This window comes from Fusarium solani, assembly GCF_023522795.1.
Source record: "Fusarium solani strain SB1 chromosome Unknown bctg00000009, whole genome shotgun sequence".
NCBI classification, from domain to species: Eukaryota; Fungi; Ascomycota; class Sordariomycetes; order Hypocreales; family Nectriaceae; genus Fusarium; species Fusarium solani.
The window spans coordinates 1,844,506-1,856,515 of record NW_027072144.1 but is presented as its reverse complement, the minus strand read 5'-3'; the positions used below and the strand labels follow the sequence as shown (position 1 = coordinate 1,856,515).

Here is a 12,010-nt window from a genome sequence, read left to right as displayed (position 1 = left end):
GGTAGGGGCTTGTTCCCACTTCCAACCTCCACCTTGCATTGAAGCTGCCCCCCGACATCGTGATAACGAAGATGGCTGCCGCCGGCTTCATAGACATCATATGTGTGTTTTTGGTGTTGAAGATCATGATAAGGCTATGCGAGGCTAACTAATTAGATGTCACATATGACTTTGAGACCGCAGCCTGCTTCGAGGTCGGACAGACCTACCGCCTTGAGTACCGACTCCCTTCCTCACCGGGTGAAGAAGAGGCCATTTCCCTAGTAAAATCAGGCTCTCATTACGGCTGGGTAAGGGTGCGCAGTAGGAAGCCTGTTGACGATGTCATGAGGCAGGGGAATTATGTCTGTAAGGTAGAAGGCAAAGGAAAGAGGTGGAGGAAGATGGACTGGAGGTTAAGAAAGGAACGCGAATGGCAAGAGGGAATAGCCTTCTTTTGGCAAGATAATAAGGTCAATAAGACTTCTGAAGGCGCTGATTCTTCTAGTCTAGTTAGCTAATATATATCGTATCTCCTTCTCGAGGATTTTGCGAGTCATCATCATCTCGCAGTCGTTGGATCAGATCTGCCTTCTTCCCTGATACCTTGAGGCCCCTCTTCCGCAGCCGCTCTTGCAGCTGCTTGACGACTTCTTCGTGATATCGTGTACGCAGAAGAAGCTCGTCATCGTCGGCAACGAGGAATTCCTCGTCGTCACATAGGGGATCCACGGGGTCCTCGTCTTTGACGATGACTTCCTCGGCTTCTTCCTACCCAGTGAAGTCAATCTGATCAGAAGGTATATCCTTGATCCGGATCAGCCAGTCCTCAGTCCCGTCAGAGCGTATGCTTATTCCGCAGTTCAAGAACGCTTTTTTGACCATCTCTGACTGTGCATTAAGACGCTTTAAAGCAGAAGCAACTACATAAGTAACCATAACTCTCTTATCACTAACTGACCACTTGAAATCCTCCCCTTTCTCTCTTTCCATCTGCTCAACATACTCGTCAGTTGCCTCCTGTAACCACCGCTTAAAAGGAGCGTTGATAGCGGTGTCAAGGGGTTGCAAAAGACTCGTACAGCCGGAAGGTAGAAGTGCAAGGGAGATACCGTTATCCCTTAGTTTCTTCTTGATCCCTTCAGTCTTGTGGAATGTGGCTGCATCCATCACGAGCAATATATCCTCTTCTTCATCCTTAGTAAGGGGAAGAAGCTTGTTGTCAATCCAGGAAGAAAAAAGCTCCTCGTTATTATATGCTGTCTTATTGAACTCTACGTCGACGTCAGGGGAATAAAGATGCTGCTCCTTCTCGTAATTCTGGCCGCCTTCATCGGTAGGGGTACCATGAAATATGATAGTCGGTCGAAGCCTGAATTCGCCATCTGCGAATATATAAAGAATCAAGGTGGCCTGCCGTTTATTCCACCCGCTGCGGTCGCATTTCCCGGAGACTGATTTTGCGCCGCGTATTTCCCAAGTGAAGCCATCGAGATACTCAAATGGTATTGGGGTCTCGTCTAGGTTGAGTATTAGGCGCCGATAAAACCGGCGTTTTGGCGAGTTCAAGATCATCGTGATGGCCCGAGATTGGAATCGTAATGTAGAGATGCGCCTGATGAATCGTAAGAACCTATTCACGACGTCGATATAATCCTCTGGCCTCTTGGTTGACTGCTTTGTCACTCGTCGCTTTACGATGTTGTGACGCCGAAGGAAGCCCCGCCACCAACCGGTGGAGAAAGGGAAATAGGAGCTTTGGTCCGGGTATAACTCCTTGTAAATAGCCTGTGCCTTCCGGCGGAACCAAGAGGTCGTAGCTACTTTCCCTTGGGCGCGGCGCTCTAAGAAAGAGAGGTACACTTGATCTTCGAGGCCTGGCCACTTAGGGCAGAGTTTCCGATGATATTCTTCGAGGAAAGACTCACGCTTTTGTCGCCATCCACGGATCGTTCCTTCCGGTATTTTGAAGTGCCTCGAGGCATCATAAACCGTAGGCTTCCTTTTCCAACCCTTCTTTATAACATGGCCGTGGATCAACCACACGAGGACTTCCGCCTTCTGCTCCTGTGAATAGCTTCTTTCCGGGCGTTGGATTGGCAGGATCCTCTTTGGTTTCCGCTCTGCAAGAGGCTTGGGCTTTGGGCCGGGCTTGTTTCTTGGTGTTGAGGCCATAGTCCAGCCGGCATTAGGATCAACCTCATCAAGCGGCGGCATCGTGTGAAAAACGCGGTGGTGATAGCTTCAGATCGGATGAAAGAGAAACTGCAAAAATCCTGGCCGGGGGGAACATCTGATCTTCTGATATTACCCCTCGAATGATCACTTCCACATACTAACTATATGAGGAAGTGATCATCCGGGAAGTAATGCGCCAAGACCGACGGTTGAACTCAAAAAAGCGCGAATTTAACGAGTTCTTACGGCATTTAGCGGGCAAACCTGGCGATACTAACACCAAACAGCCTCAAGCTGGCAAACCATGCTTCAGCTGCTGAAGATAGGATGCTGAACACTTGGAGAAATTGGCCTTCAAGCAGGCCTGTCTCACAGAATTAAGAGAGGCGAGACCAACCAGCGGATGAGGAAGAATGTGGGGCCTTTGGGAGACGCGAGCAGAATGCCTTTCGGTACGAAAGGTCTTCTTAAGCTCTGGGATTTTCACCCCCAAATGCCTTTCGGTACGAAAGGTCTTCTTAAGCTCTGGGATTTCCCCCCAAAATTTGGCCCCCCTTGCAAAATTACCGCATTAAGCGATTACCCGATTCGGAAGCGCAACCGCACCTCTTGTTGGTCCGGATTAACCCCATCCGAATGCCCCCAGAGGTGCCAATCTTCTCTTCCTCATTTGCCAATGCGCACAAGTGAACTCTCTCTCATTCGCTCTCTGAGATTAAGTGTAAAGGAGTCTTCTTTTTGAGGGTTTCTTGTTAAGAGACACGTGAAATGCACGTGAAATGCACGTGGAACTCGGGTTGTGATAGCATTATTGCTCTTGTCCTTATATTTTACAGGAGAGCCAAACCGCTTCGCGGTTTATCCAAAAGGGCCTTAAGGAACGAATTTGAACAGGAAAATTAATAGTATCAACGTTGAAAATATATATTCATTGTATTGACGTTGAAGGTTTCGGTGAAGCAAGTCTTGTTTCGTGATTTCAGCTTGGCTGATTTTAAGCCGAGGTTGTCCCGTACCGAGATTTGACCGGTCCCTTCAGGCCATGACGCCATGACGTCAGCTATTTTTAGCTCACGAGCTCCGTCATGCGAACTTCCACCATCGTTTACGATCCGCCAGAACACTCTCCCTCCATCCGTCTAGTCATCTCATCTCCATATCGCCGATACTCGTCCGCTAGGCTGCCTAGATTTCCTGTTTGCGTTCTACGGTCGCCATAGATTTGCCAATCAAGAGCGGATCGTCAACGCGCGAAGCAACGGATCATCAACCATGGCCGGATCTCTTCCATGCCCTTCATGGATCTGGTCCAATAATTCCAACGTCCAGTACGTATCATCCCGCATGCTCGCAATATCATCACGTACAAGTCATATATACACGTTGTCCGTCTACCGGTCCGCTCTATTCTATCCCTCGTAGTGGCCAAGCCGAAGTCGAAGTGAAGCTTTAGTTGACATCTAATCGAATTTTAGTGCCGCCAAGGATCGGTCGTGGTTCGGCGCCGACTACACACCTCTTAACTCCATGGTCGGCCACTTGATGGGAGGGATCCAAACGCCGGTTGTGGGGATCGGCACGGTCGAACTTCCCGTCAAACGAAGTCCGAGGGCTACCGGTCCACGATCCCACGGCATCCTACGACTGCGCGATGTCCTTCACGTCCCCACAGGCATCTGTAATGTCATTGGAAGTCCGATTCTAGACGAATACGATATCCATACGGGACCTAGTATGCAAAACACAAAAGGCACCATCATCGATAAACAGGGTAGGACCGTTGCCTACTTTGAGCCCCGCGGCAAATTCTTACAGGTGAGGTTGAGCGGTCCACCGGTTGGGCCTCGGGTTGGCACTACTCCGTTTGATCCGTCGGCAATGTACTGGATCAACGTGCGATGGGCCGACAGTGAGCGGGAGAAATGGGAGGCATCGCATGCCAGCAAAGCCCTGCAGCAGGCGGAGGTAGGTCCTCTTTCGACCGAGGAAAAGCAGTTGCTCAAGAAACACTGGGGCGGCGAATTCAGGTTTCTAGCGAGCCACGGTCTCAACATCAACAAGGAAGACGATCGCGAAGAGGGTCATATTATCCTCCGGGCCATCCTGGCCGGCAGTGACGGCGACGACAGCGACGACAGCGACGATAGCGATATTGGTCGGGACTACCCTAACGATGACCGCCCGGAGGGGCAGCTAGCTGACTCGTATTTCGACGCCGACGAACTCAAGTTCATCAAGAAGCATTACGGTGACTCGCTAACATTCATGTTCAGCTTTGGGCTGAAATTCTACAAGACTGAAGACTGCGAAGAGGCCAAGTCTCAATAAGGGTGCGGTTTCAACACCAATGCGAGTGATAAAAGTCCAACGGTCTCAACACCAGGACATCTTGGCATGGCAGCTTCTTATACTCAAATTGACAATTTTCCCTCTTTGGTATTGCAACTGATTGATCTCTGCTAGTCTCAGTCCCCTGATCCCTGTCTCAATTATTGACCCTCACCCTATTGGCTACGTCTCTTAGTTCCGCATTAAGCTCTTCAAATCGTGCCACTCAAAATGGTGCCTTCTCCTCAAAGCCCGCTGCGTACGTCTTATTGGCTACGCAAAATAAAGGTAACACACACACGCGCCCTATTGGCCAAGTCTCTTCATCCACCCACCCGGAGCCGACCACTTAAAACCGCGCCCTCTTCTCAACACGTGCAGCAACCCACTAGTGCCTTGAGGAACGAAAGGCTCTTAGAGGACGGGCGCGGGGGAAAAGAGGGGCCCAGCCAAAAACCACCAGACAAAAACCACGTGATTGAAGGCTTGTCATTGGGCGGTCTAATTTGACGCGTGACTTGCAGCGTGACTTATGACTTATTCACCCGCCCACCAATCATAGCCCGGCATGGCAATCACGTGCCGTCGTGTCAAGTCGGCGTCTGAGTCGCGTTTCATTATTAGTTCGCGACGTCAAACTCTTTTTTTTTTTTTTTTCCCTCTTCAACCTCATCCCGACCAGTCCCAAGACGATTCCGCTGCCCTAATTGTCTCTTCACTCAACTGTTCCAGCCTCTGCTCAGCCTGCGTCATTTCCTCAGGCACCGTGTTGCCTACGAAGTCACGCTCTCTCGCCTTGGACAGGAGCATGATGCCGTCCAGCGACCTGCACCGGGACAGCTGCACGTATAGGCTGTATGGGTCGCATGTACTCGGAACCGCCTGGCCGCCGGCATTGGTCGTCCTCGTCCCCCGCAGCTCCAGAACCACCCGGTCTAGCGTCCTCGCCTGCACCTTGTAATCGGTACACGCAAACGCAGCTGCGCATGGCAGCCCCCTGCGGGAGACATCATGCTGTTGCCATGGCCGCTTTCTCTGGCACTCTATTTTGGTGCTGATTGGCGTGAGCAGGATGGTGCCAGGCGGCATGCCGACGAAACGGAAGTTCCTCGTCGTCTCCGAGGCCAGCACGATGCCCGCTGGTGGACCGAAGTGGAGAATGGTATTTTTATTGATCCGATAGCCCGGTCGTGCCCTGTCAGGGACGACATCTATCGCCGTATAGGCGGCGCCGTTGACCAGTTTCAGACCTTGGTGAGTGTTCTGGTTCACCACAACGGGCATACCCGGCACGAACATGAAGACGGCAGGCACAGGGATGGCGCTGTCATCCCCGTGGCCCAACATCACCAAGGCTTCCTCCTCCGTCGGCTCGCCATCCTTCCACTTGTGTTCCGAAACGAAGATGCGGAGCGGGACCTGCCATTTCCCCTGGAAAGCGAGCGTCGCCTCCATGTTCAGGTTCCACCGATTCCTGTTCAGCGGCGTCACCACCGTGATGTCCGACTCCCACGGGATCCGCCTGCCTTCCTGGTAGCAGGTGCTGTTGAGATAGTTCACGTCCGACTGGTCCTGCACTCCTTGTCGAATGCGCGTTAGCAGCCGGCGTAGCCTTGGATCATCCGCGGCACGGACTTGCTCGTTCAGCATTATAACCGTGGTGAATTTCCCCCACAGGGCGTGGGCTACGTCGTGTTGGCGTCTCTGTTCCGGACCGAAACCGTGATCTTCCACCCACGGAATGGTAGAGCTGGGGAGGAGAATCGACCTCTCCTGGACTGGACGAAACTGATGGAAATCTCCGCAAAATAGAACCACCGGGATCCCGCCAAAGTCCCGGCTCGACTCCCGGAGTCTGCAGAGCTGTTCGTTGACAGCGTAGAGTGTCCGCACACCCAACATGCTAACCTCGTCTATGATCAGCACGTACTTCTCCTGCCAGTCCATCTTGGTCCGCCCGTCGATGCGGAGCCGGACGACGTGAAACCGTCTGGGTCTCCGCCCCGGCTGGCTCTGGTGTCTTTGGAGAACTTGCAGGCGGAATGGATGGTGATTCCGTTGACGTTCGCGGCTGCTGTGCCAGACGTCGCCGTCACCAGCAGGCGATGGGATTGTGCCGTGCAGGCGAACAGTTCGGCGACAGCCGCGATGACGCGTGACTTCCCAGTGCCACCTTCGCCTCCGACGAATAAGCAGAGCTGGGCGGTGCCGCTCTCGTCCCGGCGAACTTGGTCAAGTTGGCGGCAGATCAGCCAGAGGGCGAGGCTCTGCCTTCGGTTGAGCGTCAAGGAATCGGCCACCAGCCTCCCCACTTCACAAAACGATGTGGACGGGCCGAACCGGATTCTCGTTGACGGTTCCGCGTCCCGCGATGGCCATGTGCAATCGCCTTCCGCTGTAGAGCCGTCTTCTCGGCCGCGGCCGTTTGACCCGCTCTGCATTCCCTGGATCGCCTTCTCCCGCTCGCGGGAGAGACCGGCCTGCTGCGCCTTGATAGATCTTAACTGCTCCTGCCCTGGGGTTTCCGCTCCTGAGATGGCCCCTCCTAGGATACTGACGGTCCTTGCTTCGGCCTCGGGGAAGACCGTACTATAGAGGTCGTCCCCCGACTCTAGAGCGGCCGCCTGGAAGCGGTACATTTGCTCTACCATTGCAGAGATCTCCTTCGAGCCGGCCGTAATCTCGTTAGCGGATATCGCGTTTCTCATTACGTCTATCAGGCGTGTCGCCGTCCCGACTGTACCTGACTGGTAGGCTGCGCTTTGTGCGTGGTCCCTTTCGGCACCGCCTGATTCAGCTGCGTCAATGACGGGTTCGAGCTCACCGGACAATGCCGCCCATTGTTCGGCATCCTGCGCCACGTCCTCGGCCGACCACCGCAGCAATTGGACGTTGTCCACTAGCCACGAGACGCGCTTGGGTAAACGTGCTCTTTTTCTGTCCCAAATGCTGTTTATTTCGCCGGACGTCTCGCACAAGAACGCCTGCCATGGGACGAAGAGGGCAAGATGTTGCACTGCTGCTCTGAAGCCAGGGACACCTCCCCGTCAGCTCTCTGCTCTGCACTCTCGTCGCTATGGGGGTGCGTCTCATACCTCCTGTGGTAAGAGCCATCCTCCTCAGTGAAATCCATGCCCAGGTATCCGTCGAAGCAGAGGGTTGCATGCTGCCCTGGCCGCCGCAGCACCTGAACCCACGATCTTGACAGCGGCCAGGAGCTGTCGAGTTCGATCTCACCCCAAGCAGCACCTTGCCCTTTCCGCTTCAGCCTGACCACCGACATGTAGTCGTAAAGAGCTAGGCCTTCTAGAAGCCGACCGCGATGTGGATATGCCTGCAACAACGAGACCCTCTGTCCGTCTTCTCCTAGCAGGACCGTCTCTTCGACTGGCTCCTTCAGGCTCTCCCCGCCGGCTGCACGCCGCAGGAGCGGCCACCGCCGAAATATGTGCCAGTACAGAGTGCACACGTTGAGAAACGTCCAGGCGTTGCTGCTTGTAAACTCTGCCCCATACCCCTGAAAATGGGCCACTACCTCGACCTGCGACAAAGCCCGCTCCGTGAAGATCCTGTTGGCCACGCGCAGGAGGAATTGCCGCGTTCGGTTCCCTCGGCCATCACTCTCGGTCGAGCGCGGCTCTTCATTCGGCTGATCCGTCGTTGTCCCGTAGCCCACGAGCCGAAACAGTTCCTTAGCCGCTACCACACGCTTCCACACCGGATCCTCCACTTTGGTGGCATAGTTGGTCACGTAATAAACCAGAGCCAGACCCTTGCATTTCGTCACGATAAAGGATATGTCGTGGTTGTGTCTCAATCCCACCGCCATCGCCTTGTTCCAGCGATTCACCAGGCTGTGGCCGCGCCGAATCTTCAGTAGCCCGTCCTCCGTGAAGCAGGTCTTCTCGACCAGTGGCCAAGGCGCCCCGAACCTGCAGGGATTCTGCCTCTTGTGCCTCCCCATGGCGTATTTCACGCATGTAGGGCTATGCGTGTGGACCTGGGTTGCGCCGGCGCAGAAGTTCGCTTCCTCCTCGAACGATGCTTCGAACTGGGCCATGTTGTCCAGCAACGACGATATCTCGGCAGAGACTGACCTGCCCGCCCGCATTGCTTCAGATGCTTCTGCGTCGAGGTCCTACTGCACATGTCAGCACCTATTCATCGACATCCCCACTCCAGATCGTCAGGCCAACCCACCTCCGTAAAGACGGTGTCTATGTACTCGATCACCCGGTCCCGGTATGCAGCTTGATTCTCGCTCCGAACATCGCTCATGAGGGAGCTCAGGTTTATGTTTCCCTGAAGCCAGAGGAGGCCGTGGAGATGGAGCGCACCCCTCTCATTCGTCTCCACCACCCCGTAGTACTGACTGACGCGGCCAAAGATCGAGTCCTCCCCGATCCTGAGGTAGTGCTTGAAGAACATAGAGATCTCCCGATGGAAGAAGATGGCAGAGCTCAGGGGGTCTGATATCGCGAGTCGGACCCTTTTGTATACCTGATCGAGGCTTCTCAAGAATTCCTCGGCTTCACCAGTCTCATGGTTGCGGTATGCGGCGAGCTTAATCTTGATCGGATTCGTAATATCATTTGGATTGAGTGTGAACCATATCGCGGGGATGCCGTACCGGATTATGAGGGACTTGATCTTCCGCCGCATGGTTAATCGGCTTTCCCTCGACATGGGCTGACGGTAGCCGTACAGCGATAGGCTTCTGAGTAGCCGATTGACACCTTGGTCTGTGGTCTTCCCAAAGGCCTCCAGTTCGACCCTCGCTCTTTCAAATCTTGACGCCGTCAGCGCCTGTATGGTGCGCTCTACCTCGGGGAAGTCGCTCGTCCTCACGCTTGCCATGCTTACGCGACGATTTCTAGACCGGACCCCGATATTGAAGACAAGAAAGGCAAGCACGGGATGCGCTGCAAAGCGGCCGCCGTGACGCTGTAGTACCAGCTTGGCCCAAGCCTCCAGGGTCATATTCCGGGACGACACCAACTGCTGCGCAACGACTTCCGCGTCGACAGCACAAAATGACCCCCCTTCTGCACCTATGACGCATTCCTCGGCCTGCCGAGGACCGCCCCTACCGAGCGGAAACAGAGTAGGGAATGCTTTTGCCAAAAACCACGTGTCAAAGGAATCTGCAAAGTCCTGGCCCCGGGAAACGACGATATACGGCTCAGCAGCGCGCCCGTGCCGCCCTTCGCCCGACCCTCTCCAGGCGGCTCTGCACGTCGCCTGTCCAGCAACCGTTTCGCCGATGGAATCCACAAGATACCGCAGCTTTTCCACGTCCGCGATGTCTGGCTGGCAATCCAAGCCGAACATGCCGGACGAGCCGATTTCGTGCATAACATCGCGGCTGCTGTCAAGCCCACTACCAGTTTCTTCCGTGCAAGCCACGCCATCCCCTGCCACGTTTCCAGGGATGCCCCGGTCCTCGGTCAGTGATGCCATGACTTCCCGGATGTCTACCGGACCCAAATCGTCAAGTCCACGTTCCGTCGGCGGGACAATGTGCGCAGTTTGCGTCTTTTCTCTTGCCGAAGGCTCGTTCAGTTCCAGTCGACCGTAGACCTGGGATGGCACACCATGCGACGGGGTCTCCCAGCTATCCAGCTCCGCCTTGTCAATGTTGATGTCGACATACAAATGATTGATTGTTTCCCTTCAGCCACATCAGCGCGTTCTCTACAACACGGCGACGGACCGAGAGAAGCACGGCCAGATCACTCGGCTCTGGCTTCTCCGGCCCCTGCCATGACACATGGATCTCGTCCATGACCTTCAGCAGCGGATGCGGCAGCACCTTCGTCACGAGCTCCTGTACGTTGTTTGGGAATACAGTGATATGCCCCTTGACGTGCCTCGGATATTTGGTGCCCTGCCGGTGCCCGTCTGCGATGCTGTGCTTGGTGATGAAGCCATAACACGAGTTGAGCGCGATGAGCTTCTCCTCGACCGGCGTAAGGTCCTTCAGCTCCTCGGGAAACATGTGCTCGCATCCTAGCTTGGTGTGCAGCTGTGCGGCTGGAGACAAGGCGCCTCTCCTCAGTTGTCTCACGCAATCCGCACACCCATGAATCTTCTCCCCCACAGGGAAGCACCGGAGGCACTTGAATGGTGATCCATCACGCTTCTCGACAGGACTTGCCATCCACCAGTCCCACTCAACATCCTCCAGCTCTGCCCTGCTGTACTTACGGTAGCAGAACATGCAGGTGAGGATCGGTAACGTCCTCGTCTCATGAAACGCCTTGTAAAAGTCCTGGGCCGTCTTTACCTTCCTCTCGTGGGGCACAGGCGCACACCATTCCTGTCCGTACGAGAGCCGCTCCTTCTCCGCAAACTCTTCGTCGAGCGCCCCTAAGACGCTGGCGAGATCCCGCGCCTGTTCTTCCTCGTCCCTCTCTCGGTGGGCCGCGGCCCTCTTGCGCTTTGGTGCTGGCTGATCATCAGAGCGGCCAGAACCAGCTCGCTTCCTTCCCGGCCGCCCACTCGGCCCCGCAGGAGGGGCACCGTCCTCCGCCGCGTCCTCCACCCCGCCGGTGGCGACTTGGCTGAACGACTCCACTGTCCTCGTCCGTCTCCGTTGCCGGAAATTTCGTTTCTCGACTCCTCGAAAATATCAGCCACCGTCCGAAGCCCCAGGCCTGCGACCAGAGACCTTCGCCCAGCCTCCAGCATTTCCGCCGATGGACGGAAATCTGGTCCCGCGAATGTCGCCGTATTCGGCTGATTATGCGCTTCCTCCTCGCTGGCCGGCCCCGCCAGACTACCCACCGACGGCCGGGGGGCTGACAGCACCCTGCTGCCTCCGTCGATCTGAACGGACCGGAATAATGCTCCAGGCCCTGCGGGCTGGTTGTTTCCCGGTCTGCCTTCTAGGCTCCTTGGCTGCCTCTTGACGCTGCCAGACTCCCTCGATTTCCGACCCCGCTGTTGGTGAGAGCTCTTCTTCTCCCTCGCTTCTTCCTGCTGCTTTTGCGTCGCCTCCCACATGTCGACCGACGTCCGGATACCCAGACTTGCCAGCGCCGAAGTGTCTGCCGGTCCTGCCCGCGGCGGCGCTTTCCATGATCTGGCCTCTTCCAACTGCCGCTCTGCGGCCTCGAAGATGTCCGCCGACGTACGGATTCCCAGACCAAAGAGCGCCACGTTCTCCCGGTTACGCATATCCCGCCGGAGGTTCAGCTCGTCTAAGTTCTCTCTGTCCATAACGAATCGACTTCAGTAGCTCTTCCTGTCCAGACCTTCCTCGGTAATGTGCATATCACGTCACAGCTTCCAGCTAAATAGCCCCCGTCTTCTCGCCCGACTGCTAGCCCATGGGCCCTGCCCTTGCAGAAACTCGGATCCCATCCTCCACACCTCCATCCAACCGATGCTACATCTTCTGCCACGGGCGGCTCCTTGGAATCCAGTCTACCCATGACCGTGGGAGTCGGCTTGACCGCCTTGAAACGATGGTGATGTCTTTCGATGGTTTCAGCGGTAGCTTTTCTCTCCCGCTCCGCGAATG

General features: G+C 55.4%; 3 protein-coding genes across 3 annotated transcripts; 1 reads left to right on the top strand and 2 right to left on the bottom strand.

Moving 5' to 3' along the window:
• Positions 1 to 492: 492 nt before the first annotated feature.
• On the bottom strand, positions 493 to 2,196 carry MRS44_013633 (uncharacterized protein; the record flags this gene model as incomplete). The annotated part of the gene is made up of 2 exons (XM_065617099.1): positions 493 to 750; positions 937 to 2,196. The coding sequence occupies 2 exons, from the start codon at positions 2,194 to 2,196 to the stop codon at positions 493 to 495; spliced, it is 1,518 nt and encodes a 505-aa protein (XP_065473171.1).
• A 1,046-nt stretch (positions 2,197 to 3,242) lies between these two features.
• On the top strand, positions 3,243 to 4,485 carry MRS44_013632 (uncharacterized protein; the record flags this gene model as incomplete). The annotated part of the gene is made up of 3 exons (XM_065617098.1): positions 3,243 to 3,328; positions 3,378 to 3,485; positions 3,633 to 4,485. The coding sequence occupies 3 exons, from the start codon at positions 3,243 to 3,245 to the stop codon at positions 4,483 to 4,485; spliced, it is 1,047 nt and encodes a 348-aa protein (XP_065473170.1).
• A 669-nt stretch (positions 4,486 to 5,154) lies between these two features.
• MRS44_013631 (uncharacterized protein) lies at positions 5,155 to 11,706 on the bottom strand (the record flags this gene model as incomplete). Its single annotated transcript, XM_065617097.1, has 8 exons — positions 5,155 to 6,170; positions 6,220 to 6,348; positions 6,416 to 7,422; positions 7,581 to 8,623; positions 8,686 to 10,113; positions 10,199 to 11,061; positions 11,125 to 11,195; positions 11,324 to 11,706. 8 exons carry the CDS (start codon positions 11,704 to 11,706, stop codon positions 5,155 to 5,157), a joined length of 5,940 nt encoding a protein of 1,979 aa, XP_065473169.1.
• Positions 11,707 to 12,010: the final 304 nt, after the last annotated feature.